Source organism: Callorhinus ursinus, unplaced genomic scaffold, assembly GCF_003265705.2.
Source record: "Callorhinus ursinus isolate GAN/ISIS: 27379988/994484 unplaced genomic scaffold, GSC_fseal_2.0 scaffold23, whole genome shotgun sequence".
In the NCBI taxonomy this organism is placed as follows: domain Eukaryota; kingdom Metazoa; phylum Chordata; class Mammalia; order Carnivora; family Otariidae; genus Callorhinus; species Callorhinus ursinus.
This window is the reverse complement of record NW_027397085.1, coordinates 12357635-12375734: the sequence shown is the minus strand read 5'-3', so window position 1 is coordinate 12375734 and position 18100 is coordinate 12357635. Positions and strand designations below refer to the sequence as shown.

Genomic DNA, 18100 nt, shown 5'->3' with positions numbered 1-18100 from the left:
GAGTATTAGCTCATTAAAATTGATAGGATAATATGAAAACATTTTCTTGTTTCCAGATTTATAATTTACCACTGAAAACTTTCAAATGCCTGAACAGATTAAAACTTTAAATTTTTACCTTACCAGTATTAGGCTTGTGTTAAAATTAACCAAAGAAGCTTGAGATACTTAAAACAGAAAAAACTTCACACCTGTACTGGTAGTGAAATAGCTGAAATATTTTATAGCTACGCTAGATATAATGCAAGGTTATATATATAGGTTTTATAGTAGAATCTGGTAATATAATCTAAAAACATTTAATTTCTATCCCACTATTTTTTTTATTATTACATTTAAATATCCTTTTTTCTTAAAGAGAGAATATAGTAATATATGACACAGAGACTGCTTTTTCTTTTGTCACTTTTTCTGATCTGGGAAAATGAAAGACTATAAGGATAATTTCTCAAAGCATACCAAACAGAATTTAAAGAGACTGATTAAATGACTAGAAACTTTGAGTTTCTAGAAACATGTATTATGCTTTTAAGTTACTTTATTCTACATTGCTTATGTGGTATTCCTAAGAGTTCACACAGAACAGAAATAATGTTACTAGTTCAATGTTCTTAATTTAAATTGTACTTAACATAGAGTGCAATGTTGGTTTCAGGAATAGAATTCAGTGATTCCTTACTTATGTAGGACATCCAGTGCTCATCACAAGTGCCCTCTTTAATACCTATCACCCATCTAGCCCATCCCCCACCCATCTCCCTCCATCAATCCTCAGTTTGTTCTTTATCCTTAAGAGTCTCTTATGGTTTCCCTCTCTCCTTTGTTTTCCCCCTTCCCAGATGCTCATCTGTTTTCTTTCTTAAATTCCATATATGGGTGAGATCATACGGTGTTTGTCTTTCTCCGACTGACTTATTTCATTTAGCATAATACACTCTGGCCCCATCCACATCACTGCAAATGGCAAGATTTCGTTCTTTTTGATGGCTGAGTAAAATTCCATTGTATATATACACCACATCTTCTTTATCCATTCATCTGTCGATGGGCATCTGGGCTCTTTCTATAGTTTGGCTATTGTGGACGTTGCTGCTATAAACAACGGGGTGCATGTGCTCCTTCAAATCAGTATTTTTGTATCCTTTGGGTAAATACCTAGTAGTGCAATTGCTGGATCACAGGGTAGTGCTACTTTTAACTTTTTGAAAAACCTCCATACTGTTCTCCAGAGTGGCTGCCCCAGTTTGCATTCCCACCAACAGTGCAAGAGGGTTCCCCTTTCTCTGCATCCCCGCCAACACCTGTTGTTTCTTGTGTTGTTCATTTTAGCCATTCTGACAGAAAACCATAGAACTCTTAAAAAGAAAATATAGGGGTAAATCTTCATTTACCCCTTCATGGACTCTTAGGCATGACACCAAAAGCATGAACACTAAAAAAAAACATGAACTTCATTAAATGCAGCCTACTTAATAGAAAATATTTACAAATCATACTTCATAAAGGCTTAATACCCAGAATATATAAAGAACTCAATAAGACGACAACCCAATTAAAAAAATGGGCAGCAGACTTGAACAGACATTTCTCCAAAGATATACAAACAACCAATAAGTATATTAAAAGAAGTTCAACATCATTAGTCACTAAGGGAATGAATGCAAATGAAAACCACAATGAGATCACACCTACTAGAACAGCTCTAATAAAAAATTAACAGAAAACAAGTGTTTACAAGAATGTGGAGAAAAAGGAATCCTCAAAGATTGCTAGTAGCAATGTAAAATGATGCATCCCACTGCAAAAATACTTTGGAGTTTCCTCAAAAAGCTAAATATAGAATTACCATGACTTAACAGATCTACTCCTGGATATATACCCAAAAGACCTGAAAACAGGGACTTGAAGAGATACTTGTATCCCAGTGTTTACTGCAGCATTATTCATCATAGCCAAAAATGGAAGCAATCCAAGTAGCCATAAACAAATTAATGAATAAACAAAATGTGGTATATACATACAATGGAATATTATTTAGCCATAAAAAGAAATGAATTTATGATACCTGCTTACAGTATCAGTGAACCTTGAAAACCTTACACTGGGTGAAATAACCAGAACCCAAAGGATGAATATTGTATGATCTGACTCATTGAGATACCTAGAATAGACAAATTCATTGAGACAGAAAGTAGATGAGAGGTTACCAGAGACTGAGGAGAATGGGAAATTGGGAAATTATTCCTTAATGGCTACAAAGTTTGTCTTTGTGATAATGGTTGCACAACTTTTAAATGTAATTAATGCTATTGAGTTGTATACTAAAAAATGGTTAAATGGCAGATTTTATGTTATATATTTTTTGCCACAATAAAAAATCTTTTTAGGGGTGCCTGGGTGGCTCAGTCGTTAAGCGTCTGCCTTCAGCTCAGGTCATGATCCCAGCGTCCTGGGATCGAGCCCCGCATTGGGCTCCCTGCTCAGCGGGGAGCCTGCTTCTCCCTCTCCCTCTGCCTGCTGCTCCCCTACTTGTGCACTTGCTCTTTCTTTCTCTCTCTGTCAAATAAATAAATAAAATCTTTAAAAAATATATATACATTTTTTTAAAAAGAAGTCATGGTATTCATTTTTTACCTGGTTAACAGAAACAAAACATTAGAAGTTTTTATGATTTTTCCTGATAACTTTATAAACTGCAGTTGACCCTTGAACAACACAGATGTTAAGGTTGCCAACACCCCCCATAGTTGAAAATCTGCACTTAACATTTTGATTCCTCCATGACAACTACTAATCAACTGTTGACCAGAAGCCTTGCTGATAAGAGAGTCTATTTGTATATGTATTATATACTGTATTCTTACTATAAAGTAAGCAAGAGAAAATGTTAAGAAAATCATAAGGAAAAGAAAATACATTTACATTACTGTATATATATTTATTGAAAAAAAATCCAGTTGTGGGGCACCTGGGTGGCTCAGTTGTTTAAGCACCCAACTTTTGATTTCAGCTCAGGTCATGATCTCAGGGTCGTGAGATCGATCCCCTGCATGGGGCTCTGTGCTCAATGGGGAGTCTGCATGAGATTCTTTCCCTCCCTCTGCCCTTCCCCACGCTCTCACTCTTTCTCTCTCTAAAGTAAATAAATCTTAAAAAAAAAAATCCACTTGTAAGTGACCCTGCACAGATCAAACCCATGTTGTTCATGGGTCAACTGTATATTGAAAATTAAACAGGTGTTATAGAATTATAAGTAATCCACACATACTTTAACATATTCATTAGAAAAAATTAATTTTGCAGGATTTATATATTTGACTCTGGTATCCTAAAAATACAGGAGATAAAGATGACATTTAAAATCCATTTTGTATTAGCTTTTCAAGTATATTAACAGAGTAACTCTATACCTACTTTTGACTATAAAAATATCACTCCACCTCTGCTAAGGCCTACTTAGATCAATCAACTTGGCACTATAAAAGTCTTACATAATATGAAAAAGACAGCAGTAAAATACCGTGCTTTGCCTTTTGCCTGTCCCATTACACATGAAGGATATCACAGACATCCTTTTTTTTTTTTTTTTTTTTTTTTAAAGCATCTAACTCCATGTAAGATGTAGGATGGGTAAGGCTGGAAAATATCTTACTGTCCTCATTCATTATCTCCAGAAAGTAAGAAAAGTGAAGTAACTCTCTCAGGATCACATAGCTGTTAACTAGCAGAACTGGGAAATCAAACAGTCCCCAGATGAGAGAAAAAGAATTAGGTTCAAATCTTAATACAAATTACTTTACCTCCATAAGCCTTAATTAATTCCCTTATTTATAAAGTGTTGATGAATTTGATGCTTGTTGCAATGACTGTAAAATAAGAATCAATCAATAGTATTCTGTCATCATTGTTCATTCCACTAGATTTTAAGCTCTGAGCATGCAGTGTGTCCGTCTTGCTCAGTGATATATCTGAGGGCTTTGTCCAATGCTTGGCATATGACAAATGATTCTTTCCCTTTTAATACTAATTTCAAAGCTCTCGGAACTAACCTCTAAAGAATATTTTTTCTCAAGAACTACAAAATGCATCTCAAATACATTCATAATAATATTCCATCCCTCCTAAAATATATTTGAGAGGCCTGATTTGAGACATTCTGAAAAAACAGGCTAATTATTCATTCTATTTTCTGATATCTTTCCTTATATACAGGCACTCACTCATCCATCCATTAAACAAATACATTTAGTACCCAGTATAAGCACTGTGAAAGTTGCTAAAATTGAAAAAAAATATATGAGATAATTGTTCACAATCTTTATGTCTCTGAATCTTCAAAATAATGGAACCTATTTTATGGTCTTGGATGTTGAATATAAATTTGAACCATATTGGGGGGGCAGGAAGTGATGGCCTTTATCTTCTAGGATATGAGAAAAATCCTTCAGAGGTAAAATTGTTTTTATAAAACAGAATTTATAAAATGGCAGAAGTACCTGTTTGAGGTTCTAGAATGCTGGTTCTTCTTTACATTTTTTCTCAACCTGACTTGGAGATTTCTTTCATAGTCCTTTCTCTTCAGTTTCACACAATGAACTTTCTCCAAGAGCACTTTCCCACATGAAGAAAAAAACAAAGAGGAAAAAAAAAAGCCAGATTCAACTTTGGGGATTATCAATCCTTTTCTTGGACAGCTTTGTAGGTAATCTTGTGAATCTCAATCAGAATTCATAGTGATGTTGAACTAATTTTCCCTTACCTCCTGAGTCCTCTGCTCCACATCATCTTAAGCTTTATGACCAAAGCTGACTGAGCAGTCTCCGTCTGGCATATTGGTAGTTGCTGGGGAGGAGACAAAAAGACTGCTGCAGCCTCTCAAATTGATAAATGCTATACCCAGAAGCAATGCACAGTATTTTGTTTGAACAATCATTTTCATTGGTCAAGTCTCATGGCCATGTCTAACTTTCTCAGGGGCAGGGAAGTGCAAAATAAACCATGTACTCAGGAGGAGACCAGATTATTTGCGCAGAGCCCTAAATGTATCACAGTTATGCGAATTTTAGTCCAATATGTTTGAAGACTTGGATAGAATGGATAATGTATAAAAATTCCAAAACCAACTTAAGAAAAACCTAGAAAACATGAATAGACCAGCAATTAATAAAGAAACTGATGCAACTAGTAAAGAATTGGTATTTAAAAATTTACCCCCAAACCTGAAAAGACAACAGGCCCAAACGGTTTTACAGGCTGGCTTTACCAAACCATCAAGGATTTTAATTTTACGCACATTGTTTCAGAGAGTAGAAAGGACACAAGAGTGTCAATGTTGAGAACTCTTAAGGGTCTGAGATTTACCCTATTTGCAAGCTAACAAATTAGTCTTCCACTTTCATGGGTGTTTGCAAAAAGTGTAAGATTCCTGGGTCAGAAACAAAGGATGGTCTATTACTCACAGCAATAGCCAAAACAGCAGAATTGGTGATGGATACCTGAGCCCTCTTTCTCATAGGACATTACAGATAGGGCCAGGTGATACCTACACACACACTAGGATATGTTACCTGGAGAGTTCCGAGTTTATAAAATTCAATTCAATTATTTTTATTTTATTTTATTTTATTTTATTTTATTTTATTTTATTTTATTTTATTTTATTTGAGAGAGAGCACAAGTGGGGGGTGAGGGGCAGAGGGAGAGAGAAAATCTTAAGCCAGTCTCACAACACTGAGATCACGACCGGAACCTAAATCAAGAGTCGGATACTTAACCATCTGAGCCACCCAGGTGCCCCAAAATTCAATTCTTTTATAACACCATTAAATATACTATGTTCTAAGGTTACAGTCAAACATTCCCAGAGGGGGAATCTGCCTGCCAAGACTGTATGCTATAGGAATAGCTTCCAAAAAATAGTACAGAGGGGCACCTGGGTGGCTCAGTCGTTAAGCGTCTGCCTTTGGCTCAGGTCATGATCCCAGGGTCCTGGGACCGAGCCCCGCATCGGGCTCCCTGCTCAGCGAGGAGTCTGCTTCTCCCTCTCCCACTCCCCCTGCTTGTGTTCCCTCTCTTGCTTTGTCGCACTCTGTCAAATAAATCTTAAAAAAAAAAAAAAGTACAGAATAGAAGCAGTCATTACTTCTATATGCAAGATATGCAGACATACAGATACCCATGCAGAACTGTCACCTATTTGCCAAAGTATTTTATAAAGCCAATAAAATCATGATAAACCAAAAACATAAAACAAAATTATACACCAATCTTCCTTACAAACATAGGAATAAAAATTCCATATAAAATATATAAAGCTGAATTATCAGTGTATGAAAACGAGTATCATAAACATATGGAATTTATCCTAAGTATGAAGGAAGGATAAAACATTGGAAAATCTATCACTTTAATTCATCACTTTAATAGATTTTAATTCAACATTTTAAAAAATCTGTGTGAATTCATCACATTAACAGATTAAAGAAGAAAACCATATGAACATCTTGCAAGATACAAAGAAACTATTTTGACTTGACCAAATGGTTATGTTTAATATTGGCACAAGAATCCAAATTTTCTGATCTCTTGATGAGAAAGATTTTCCCTGCACTGTGCTTTTTTTTCCCCCCACTATAATATATTGGGGGGGAAAAGTATTAAGTTTATGTCTTTACTGTGTTCTTTAAAATAGTATAGTTAGAAGGTACTAATATTATTAGATACTCTTTTAAAACATGTCTGAATACCAGACTAATTATCATTCGTTTATCACCAGTAATAGGTTGTGGTTAAGTCCATGTAAAAGTGAATTCCTGGTGCAGAAGATTTCACCCCATTAATTCCAATCCAAATTCTCTTGGAATAAAGTAGTTGCCTATATTACAATATATACATTCACTATGATGATGGTTTTAGACATACTGTCTCCTAGGCTATGTATTTTAACGGGGGCAAAGATTGGTTTGGGGGGCCACCAAAAAATCCTAGACAATACAGTGGTTTGTGGCCCTCAAAAGCTTAACTGTACCTGACAAAAATCTTATTCTTTCCTATTTATTTTCTCTCATTAGGAAGAATTAGGCTTAAGTTAATTTATTGATTAGAATACATAAATTTAAATTTAACTTATTTGTCCCCTTATGGGGGGTGCTAATTTTTTAAAAAAGATTGAGAAACACTGTTCCAGACTCATAGTTTCTTAAAACAGGAACTATGTCTTAAAATATCTTTGAATCCAAAGAGGGCACATACTGCATGGAGCACTGGGTGTTACAGGCAAACAATGAATCATGGAACACTACATCAAAAACTAATGATGTAATGTATGGTGATTAACATAACCAAAATAAATAAATAAATATTTAAAAAATATCTTTGAATCCTTTGCCACTAACAGATAGTAAATATACTCTCTATAATGTTGAATAGATCTCATAGTTTCAGTGTCTCATACCCTGACAATCTACTTAAAGTTAGCCACTGCCTTGAAGAAATCAACTCATACTTGAAAGAAACTATTAGAAACCATTAATATAGACATAATATGAAGAACAAGCTCTGGCAAGAAAAGGTAGCTTCTTCCTCATATTAATAGCAACAATAATAATGTAATAAGAAAAATCTAACATTCACTGAACCTTTATAATGGGCCAGGCGTGAGCTTTATATGTGTTAATTCATCTAATCCTCATGATAGTCCAATGAATTAGGTCCTTTTATTTTGATCATTTTACAGTAGAATCCGTTACTGATTGCTGGAATTAATCACTGGTTAGTATTCTGGCAATTCTTCTGATGTCATAATCTATCTAATACTTACCAAGTAACAACATCTATGAGGTGATTTTCGTTTCATCACATTTTGGTTGAGAAATTGCAATCATCCCATCCAATTTATAGCTTTGGAAATCCCAAAATTGTTACAAAAACCTACTCACCAACTCCCCACTTAAAAAAAATTGAAGGGGTGCCGGGGTGGCTCAGTGGGTTAAGCATCTAAGTCTTGATTTCAGCTCAGGTCATGATCACAGGGTCATGAGATGGAGCCCCTCACCAGGATCCCCTCTGGGCATGGATCCTGCTTAAGATTCTCTCTCTTTTTCTGACCCTCCCTTCCACCTCCCTCTTTCCCTTTCTCTTTCTCAAAAAAGAAAAAAATAAATTAATATTAAACAAGCAATGATCCTTATGCATCTTACCTGTAAAAACTTAGTGCCTGAACCATCCTGGGTCACCATCACTTTCTGGTGTTCAAAGCTGAAAATTAGCATTAATGAGGACACTCTTAGAATGAAAGGGGCTCTCTTAGTGGTTATACCAGGACAACAAAGGCAAACTCAGACTGTCCTGGGGAAACCACACAGGATCTCCCTACTCATAATGCTTCATCTTTTGTGCCATGTCTTAGCCCTACTTTTTTCTAGGGCTATTCCATTAATGCCATCATTTCCTTTGACCCAAGCAACTAAAACTTGAATCTGAAACATCTAAGGTTATAAATATTCCTTTAGGTCAGAAAAATCACTTTAGTATATAATAATAATTTCCAATAACAGTGCTACCTGTTCTCCGGCCTCTATTTGTGAAGAAGACTTTGAAAAGGAGTATCAACTACTTTGGGAATATTTGTGTTTATGTGTTAGGTTAATTTCTGAATGTGAGAAAAACTCTTCCCACTTCTCTGTCCTACACCAACAAAAAGACACCTTTTTCTCTTAAAATAATGACTACAGTTTAGAGAATGGTAGTTAGATAGTCTTAAAAAACTGTTGGAATTGAAATCTCCTTAATATACTCTCCAAAAAAGAATACCCCCCAAGTTGGGTACAAAGCAATCCACTGGAATGTGGGAAGAGAACATAAAAATATATATTCTATTTATCTAAACAGAAGAGAAGTTAAGCTTTACTAATATTGAGTGAAGACTAACAGTGGCATCCTTACTTACATGTTATGATGGTATGTAATGTTGGCTAAAGAAAACTGGAAGTCTAATAACAGAAGGGCTGACTTGATTAGTGTGTTTTCTATGTGTTACAATATGTTGAAGTTTGCATATGTGCAGTTAAATGGATTTTACATTATATTATCTAGTTTTAGATAAATACCAGGGCAAAGTATACAAGAGACTTAATAATTCTATAAAGAAATCACATTAGAGATAATAATAAAGCAAACAAAAAAAGTAGAGGGGAAGAAACATCATCCTATTGTAAATGTTTTATAAGCTATAAAAATTAATAATTAAAAAATAAAATGTGATAGGAAGTTAGCCAAAAAATTATGAATTATTAAAAACCTATTTGAAAGATGGCCCTCTAATTTATTCTAAAATATCATTTCCCTGTTATCTCATCCTTTTTAATGTCATGTTTTAAATCTACATAATACAAGTAAATATAATTTACTGAAAATTATAAAATATTGATGAAAGTAATTGGAAAAGACACAACTAAATGGAAAGCTATTGCATGTTCATTGATTACAAAAATTAAGATGTCCATGCAACTTAAATATGTACAGTTTTTATTTTAAAATATTAAACATATAAACAGTAATCTAGAATTGTCCTTGATCAAAGAAGTTTGACTTTAAATAATGATACTACCCAAGTGACTGTGACCTTGCCATCAAAATAAGCAGCCTCATCTAGAGCACAGTATTAATGTTCTTCCATTGTTAAAATGGATGAACCAGAATCTGGTTCAAGCTTGAGCCTCACAGAACCTTCACCACCAGAGTTACTAGCAGCTACCAAAATTATAGCTTTTCCATAGTTTATTTATTGTCCCCACTCACTAACATTAATAAGCACAGAAATACTTAAAGTAGCCATTAGTAAGTAAAAACCAAAGATTACGATCAGATTATCGGTCCTTTGAAAATTGGATTTTTTTAAGAAGCCTTTGCAACTACATATTGGTCAGCCAACAAAAAGAGGTTGCCATTGGGCAAGCTTATACTCAAGCTCTAAATAGTTAGCATGGACATATTACAAAGAAAAAGGACAGTATTTCACAAGGAGATGTAATATTTCTCAGAAAAATATTCATTTAGTCATAAGAACTATCACTTTTTTTTTAAGCTGGGTGCCAGCAGTTTATTTCATTGTTTTTTTATTCTGCGTCAAAATATTAACATTATACCCCGGGAGATGAGAGAGTTTGGATTTCCTCAATTAAGGCCCACTTTTCCAACACATATGTGTTCAGAGTTTGCAAATAAGAAAAGAATTCTCATATTTGCCAGTTAGATGTATATACAAAAATACATCTGTATCTCCATCTCTATCTGCATTCAACCTCCCTAGGTTCTATCGTGTATCTCTCTGTAGATACATAAATCTATTCCTAAATTCCCTCCACATCTCTCCTGCCGTACTCTGTCCTTCTTCTAGATTGCTTTATGTGTAGATCTACCGATAGCTTCTGTAGACCGAGTGGAAGGGTCTACTTCACTGCCTAAAAATAGAGGTTATAGTGTCTGAAACATGACTAGCCAGCTCGGTCTCAGGACAGATGGGACGTTAGCTTTGTCTAGGGAAGCCATATGGAAGAATGGCTCCCTTAATAAGATGGGAGGAAGGCTGTGTCAGAGTGTTTGGAAGGCCTTTGTACCCCTGGGGGTGACACTTGTGCACATGTCACATAGAGCTAAGAGTGGGGCTGCAGCCACATTGGAGTCCAACACCAGCCACCCCAGAGGAGTCTGTCCTGTCAGTGGTTGGCCTGTACAATACATAACTGTGAGCTTTCGGGGGCACTGGCTTCTGTGCAAACAGTAGCCACCACTCTGGAAAATAACCTGTCAGAGATGTCCACGTGGAAGCTGGTGCAACTATGGCTAGCGGGCTGCTGGCAGTAGCATTTGAGGGTGAAGCCCCAGGGCTTTTGATCTGTAAGGATATCCTCACCCAACCTTACAACCACTGGGGTCCCACAAAATGATCCTATCACCCTCTGATCACCCTGGCCTGAGAATTGGGAACCAGGATCCTAATGTCTACAAGACATCCGCTTGGGACTTGTAGGCTGCTTCCGGTCTTGGTGATCTTCACCCTCAGGCACTGACTGGTGACTACCTTCACTATACGGCCCCAAAAAATCCACAAAATAAACACAGAGCAATGCAAATGGCCATTTGGCCTGATCAGCTAAAATCAGGTCTCAGCACTTGGACCGTCTTGGTGGTTTTATGGTTTCCTGAAATGCTCTGCATTTAGGACTCCACCCCAGGAAAGGTCTGTTGCACCCTTTGTAGAGTCCCCCCTGCACATGGGTTTCCTTGTGCTATAAGGTAGCGCTCAACCTCAGCTAAAAACTGAGATCAAAGAGCCACCAACTGCCTGGGAGGGATCCTATGTTGGTGTTTCCACTAGATGTTCCCTTTATCCATACAGATGACGTTTCCTTCAGCCGAGGCCAGTGGTTTTTCTGGTACCACAATGTAAGCACTGACAAGTACACACTCTTAAACACCACCAAACTCACACCTACCATTATTAAATACTAACTGACTGCATTAATTCCAGGTATAACTAGTCCCTTTACCAAACACTTATGATCGGGTCCAGTTGTCTTCTGTAGTACACTAGTTGAGTTTCAGAGCCCTGAGTGGCAAAAGGATACACTAGGGGATTTTTGGTCTGTTTGTATTTTTGTTTGTTTGTTTGATGGCTGGTTGGTTGGTTGGTTGGTTTTATAATTTTCTGAAACTTGGAGTCCAGTAAAATGACTGGTTGCATTTTTCATTTCCTTTCAACCACTGATGTGACTTTGACCATATGAAGAAGGGTTCTTACAAAGAAACACCTTGTAGTGAAATATAAATTGGCCCTTCCAGGTTCTATTTTATTTATGTACTCCCATGTTCTTGGAATGGTCTTCTCCTTCTCCTATGTTCTTAAGCAGTGCTTTCGTTTTAGAGCTCATGCCTCTCTTGACATCCCCAGCAAAGAGTAGTCAAGAGCATGAAAAACCAGCTAGAGCCAGTCTAAACACAATGTGATGGAATATAACAGAGAACAAACTATTTCTGTATGTGAAAACTAGAGAGGCCTGAATCATTATCAGACTGGGAGTAGAATTATGTCCATTGCAGAAGTACCTGGTAGCATCTCAACTTACCCCTAACATTCCACCTTCACATACGCAATGTGTTTTCTTCAAGGTTGTTGCTACAGTTGAGATTGGAGATTTTGAGATTTGCTTTTTACGTACCCATCTCCTTAAGTAAGCCCGTGCTTTAAAATTTATAAAAATTAAAGCTATATTTCTTCAACTTTGTACCTTTTGTCCAGTTTATTCAGTGCTAAAACAAGAGATATTTTTCTCATAGAATTTTGTTCAAATACCAATGAAATTCTCGAGGTGTGAGATACAAGGTTAAGTTGGTGATCACAAGTTACAAAGAGCAGTTGCAACAATACAACCTGAATGAAGTTCAAATTTAGAAATTGCTCTCCTGTGGAAATAATTTAAAAATTTGTGAGGATCAATTGTGATTAAGTAATTAGATGGTACAGATAAGCAATCAGAGACCTGCCCAAGAAGGTGACAGACAGAACAAGGAGTCTCCTGACTCCACACCCCATACTCTTTGCTAATTTTACTGACCCTGCCCTTAAAACCATAACTAAGAGAGACTTCTGAGAGTTGGTTATCACTGAAAAAATAAAAACTGTCAGGAATACAACATATCACTCTGTGAAATCAAGATACACTCTTATTCATGGTACCAGTGTTCATAATGCAGCTTCCTTTCGGAGCACGTAACTGAATTCCGTGAGCTTCAAAATAATGTGTTCATGCATCTTGTAGGTTTCCACAGACGTGCAGCTCCAGTTACAAGAAGGCAATTCCCACATGGTGCACATAGGATGGATTATCTGCACTTTGAGGATGATAGCCGTGGATGGTGGTTTGACATGGATATGGTGATCATCTATATTTATTCAGTGAACTGGGTCATTGGATTCATTGTTTTCTGCTTTCTTTGCTATTTTTTCTTTCCGTTTTAGGAATTTTCATACCTTACTACAGTTGAACAATCACAAATGATGTAGATAGCAATTAAACCTTTTTAAAATGTGCTTTGAAGTTTTTATAATGTTGCATTATATAAATTGGTGTTTATAGAAAGTATGAGAATAATGGACTTATTTATTAATGTTTTTCACGTAACGAACTACAGTTTATTCAGGAGCTAGTCTGTCTAGCACTTAGCAACAATGCACTATTAATTTCATAATTAATTTCATAATTCCTCTGGTTTAGGATTTATGGGCTCTGATTTTACAATACCGCTTTTATACTTAATTGTAAAGACTGAGGTTTTCCCTCCACTGAAAAGTAGTAAAAATACAAAATGAAATGATAATCTGGGTAGATAGTATCTTTGCTGAAAAAATATCTAGTCAATCACCACTTATTCTTAGGCAAATTATGTGCATTAGAGATAAATTATATTTTCTGGGAACTAATCTAACAGGGTATATTCAGTTTTGGTTTCCAATTATCTCTACCTATTTCCTGTTCTATTAAAAAAGCTGGCTATTCTTTATACAGACCTAATAATAGCATTAGTGCAACATTTTTAATTATTATAAGAACAGAATAGTAAATGCAAAAAGCCTGAGACCCCCAATAGAGAAATATATTAATACTTTCCAAATTGCAGGATGACTCACCTGAAGAAATAAAATACTTACTTATTTTCAGTAGTTTAAAAGAGCAATGCATGTCCAAAATGTAACCAATTTAGTGATTTGTTTAACACAGAGGTTGTCAAATATATTGTAAATGTGCAATAAAGAGTGGCTTTTAAATTTTTTTCTTTGTTATTAATTTAATACCTGGAATAAGGAATTGTTGGAAATAGGCTTATGGATATAGACAAAGAAAACCTGGCATTTCTTTTTATTTATTATGACAGTACTATAAGACTATAAGCCTTGGAATCGGTTTTTCCCTTAATTAAAAAAAAAAAAAGAACTCTGAATTATTCCAGAATAGGAAACAGCACAAGTATCCCAATTTCAGGATTGAGAAAACGAAAGGACAAAGAAGTAAGCTTATATATCTCAGTTCCTAAGGTAGTCTTTGTGTAACCTATGAGGAAAGCTTTGATTATGAACTACTAATCCAACATTCCTACACTGTGTCATCATATAGCTGATAACGCAGTGAGCATCTTCTTACACAAGATAAGTGCAACTGTCATGGCACTAAAAATATCACCATCCAAACAAATTGTGACTGATGAGGCCTCAAGAGTTCAGTCTAGGAAAAGTCCAAATGGGGCCTAATTACTATAAGTGTATTTGATTTTTTTTTAATTTTATTATGTTAGTCACTATACAATACATCATTAGTTTTTGATGTAGTGATCCACAATCGATTGTGTATTTGAATAAAAGCACCTATCTGATGTTATGTGATGTTCTAAGAAATATGATAGAATAATGTATTTTTATTCTTACACTGTTACTGTGTTTAAAATTGTATCTGTGAAAGGAAACAGTAGCGTACATTAGACACTATCAAATCTAGAAAGCAGAAAACTAAATACAGTTTAGAAACATCAATTTTTGCTCTTGTATCAAAATAGATAAAGTAATGCTTGTAGTCTAGTGACATATAACTAATATCTTGGCAAAACAGTGTTTTTGACAAAGCTCAGTATTACCTTACAGAAATAAAATTTGGTATTTGTAATAACTAACTTATTGCTCAAAGTGGAGGTAATACGTGTCAGGACTGAAAAATTAAGAAAACACATATGGGGGGAGACAGTATTTTAAGAACTTTAAAATGAACTGCAGCCATTTCCCAAACAATTCCTGGCTTATCATCTCTAGCAAATATGCTTTCATTCATTCCTAAATCTAAAAGTTGATTTTAGGGGCACCTGGGTGGCTCAGTCAGTTAAGTGTCTGACTCTTGATCTCAGCTGTGGTCTTGATCTCTGTGAGTTCAAGCCCTGCACTGGGCTTCATGCTGGGCATGGAGCCTACTTAAAAATAAGTAAGTAAGTAAACAAATAAATAAATAAATAAATGTCAGTTATGATTATAAGCTAGTAGTATCATCGATACAGAATTCTCAGAGAGACAGATTTGATTCCCAATATGAATGTAGTAGCTCAGTGATAATATCAATTTGTAGATCTGTATCTACAAACAAAATACAAATAAAGGTAACACCTTAAATAGATAAAACAAAATACCCTCTAAAAAAAAGAAAGCATAGTCTGGAGGAACATTCTAAATGGGGTATATGAATCTTAATAACTTAGTCTGAGAATAACATCATTTGGCATATTAAAATTAAAAGTAAGTTTAGAAAATTATAAATTTCTATTTTTACTTTAAAATATGTAAATTGTATGCAAATGGAGCTAAAAGCTGCCAAATATTAAGAAGCGCAGCATTTCCTAGAGCTACCAATTTATTAGAAGCCAGATAAAACCTGAGATGAAAAGAAACCATTTTCTTCTGGTATCTGTCACGCAGTAGCCATTCAATAGATGATTAATAAATTTATAAATACATGAATGATCTTTAGAGTGAAGTGAAGTATATGTTGTTCTTGTTTAGTGTTTTTCACAGTATCAATCACATAAAAACTCATTTTCCAATAAAGGAAAAAAAATTCTAAAACTAATGGAGTACAATATGTGCCCTAATTAATACTATTTAATAAGGTTTAATTTTCTAAGCTATCACTATCAACAATTTCTATTTCTACAGAGCTTAATTACTATGAAGGTTAATTTTAAATACTCTCACACATGCATTTAAAAAATGCCTAAAGTTGTTAACATTTCTGAATTCTTTCAGCAGGTAACTTATTTCTTGATTGTAAAAAAATGAATTCACAAACTGAAATCAGTTCATTTTATACTCAATAGAAGCTAGGGGAATCTAAATTAGACAAAACATAGAACCAGAATTTGTTCTTCAAGAATCACCAAATTCAAGAATGGAAAAAAAAAGCACTTAATGTTTCTCAGTCTGCTGTATTACTAATGCCACTCTAGTATTAAATGCTCAGGATAACAACAAAGCCACCATTACTTTCATTTCTGCCTTGGAATCTTGCTTCCAAGGTACTTGGAAAGGCATGACCAGAAAAAAAAAAGCCAATTAATAAAGTGATCACTTAAATGCCTTCTCTGTGCCTAAATGAAGATAGAGATTTTTAAAAACTTGGTTTTTAAAAACTGAGAGAAGAGAATACACTGATTTAATGTGCAGTGACAGTCAGTCTTTGACTCTTCATAGATGCTGCAGTTGAATGCAGAGGACACCATCATACAGCACAGTGGTCCTAAGATTCTGAAAATTTTAACATGCTCAACTTTGACTTCTTGAAAAGTTTCTGATTTTCAGTAATTCTCCAGGTATGCATTCAGTAAGTTCTATCAGTGTATGCTTTTCTCCAGGATGCCTTTGTTTTCCTTTTTTATTGAAGACAACACCTATAATAAGAATCACTTTTATACATTTTTAGTTTTTACACAGATCTTATGAGAAACATCATTAAGAAGTATCTTCGGGCCATGGAATGTGCCTACTGCAATGTGCATTTATTTATCTTATAATCATGCTTCTGTAACAGGATCAGAAAAACAAATACTTTACCATTCTCATTCTTGTTCAGGATTTCTCACACCATGCAATAGATACATTTGAGAATCATTTTTCTTATTTCAACACTTCTCAAGATAGTTATTGGACTGTTATCACCATGTTTTTGGTTACTTCATGCAATAGATATATTGAGAATCATTTTTCTTATTTTAACACTTCCCAAGATAGTTAGTGGACTGTTATCACCACCTTTATGGCTACTTCTCTTTACATACCTATCAATAAATTAAGTGCTGTTAAGAACACAGTCCTCAGTTTCTCTTACTCTTTCACATTTTTATAAGCCTGAGAGGCTCACCCAAAGAGTATGTAGTAAGTATACTGACTGCCCCATAGGTTGCATTTTTATTATTGACAGCAGAGCGAGAGAGGTTATTGCTCTTATAAGAACCAGGTTAATATTTTCATTGCTTTACATGTGTCACCTTGTCTACCAGCAAAACCATTAAGAGGAAAGAGGAAGTGAGGATAATGTTTATTTATGGAAATGCTCTATCTTAGATACTTAGCTCATCACATTAACATATTAACTAATTTAATCTCCTCAATACTCTTTGAATAAGATGATGTTAACCTCACGTTATAGATGAGGATGAGAAGCGATGTGAACAAAGTCACACGAAGTTAAAAGTGATTGATTTATCTTCGTTTCTGACCGATTTCAAGACCTGTGCTCTATACTGTCAGTGGCATCTGATAAAACTGATGAAGCTGGATATTCACTGAAGACTCTTTGGTACTAATACTGCTAAAGGAGCTTTGGGAATATAAGACATGATCTGAATCAAGAATGCAGGAATGAGCTACTTGCACTTTGTCTATAACAATTTTCATTGCTTATACCAATGAAAAATAGTATCTGCAGGACACTATATAATACACAACACTACATTTGATAAGAGCTTCCATTCTGTTTGCAAACTTAGATTGGTTTGTCGTGGTTACCTTTATTGAGAAGGATTCTGAGGTTCCGCGTTGGCCCCAAGAAGAAAAGTGCTCTGGTCCACTGGTGATGTCCCTCAAATATGGGGGAAGGAGACTGATGAAGAAGAATTGATCCGTGTTTGGATAAGGGTGCAGAGAGTCATTCAGGTTTTGGAAGCAGGTCTCACCATTTGTTGAGGGGAAAAGAAAAATGTAGTTAAGTGACTATAATCAATACCACCATGATATATACTAATTTAGGTATGAGATATAACTAATAGTAAGCTACAATCCTTTACTTTTCATTTTGCCTTAAAACAGAAGATTAATAGGTACCTCGTTGTGAATTCCGTAGATTTTTAAAACATAGTAGTGTAGCTACAATGTAATTTTTCTCATTTTAGAAAAATTTTAACCTGTCATTAAAAAAAAAAGTATACAGCCCTGATTCACAAGTTCTGCAGGACTAAATGGATGCTACTGGTAATGTCTGTTCTGATCCCAGTATTTCAAGGTAAGTATATA

The 18100-nt window shown here is 35.1% G+C and overlaps 1 protein-coding gene and 1 long non-coding RNA gene across 7 annotated transcripts in view; one reads left to right on the top strand and one right to left on the bottom strand.

Moving 5' to 3' along the window:
• The window catches only part of RNF180 (ring finger protein 180), a 187148-nt gene extending 173336 nt beyond the window's left edge, over positions 1 to 13812 (top strand). For all 4 annotated transcript variants that reach the window (XM_073905421.1, XM_073905420.1, XM_073905422.1 and 1 more), the window contains exon 7: positions 12819 to 13812. In XM_073905421.1, coding sequence (XP_073761522.1) covers positions 12819 to 13018 — 200 coding nt within the window. In that variant the 3' untranslated portion in view covers positions 13019 to 13812. The remainder of the gene's footprint in view (positions 1 to 12818) is intronic.
• The window catches only part of LOC141374890 (uncharacterized), a 58857-nt gene that overhangs the window by 890 nt on the left and 39867 nt on the right, over positions 1 to 18100 (bottom strand). For 2 of the 3 annotated variants that reach the window (XR_012382063.1, XR_012382061.1), the window contains exons 3-5: positions 17597 to 17690; positions 4760 to 4842; positions 4497 to 4611 (exon numbers count right to left, since the gene is read on the bottom strand). This is a non-coding gene — a long non-coding RNA (uncharacterized lncRNA). Of the gene's footprint in view, positions 1 to 4496; positions 4612 to 4759; positions 4843 to 17596; positions 17759 to 18100 lie in introns of all 3 variants that reach the window. The other variant, XR_012382062.1, reaches the window with a different exon arrangement.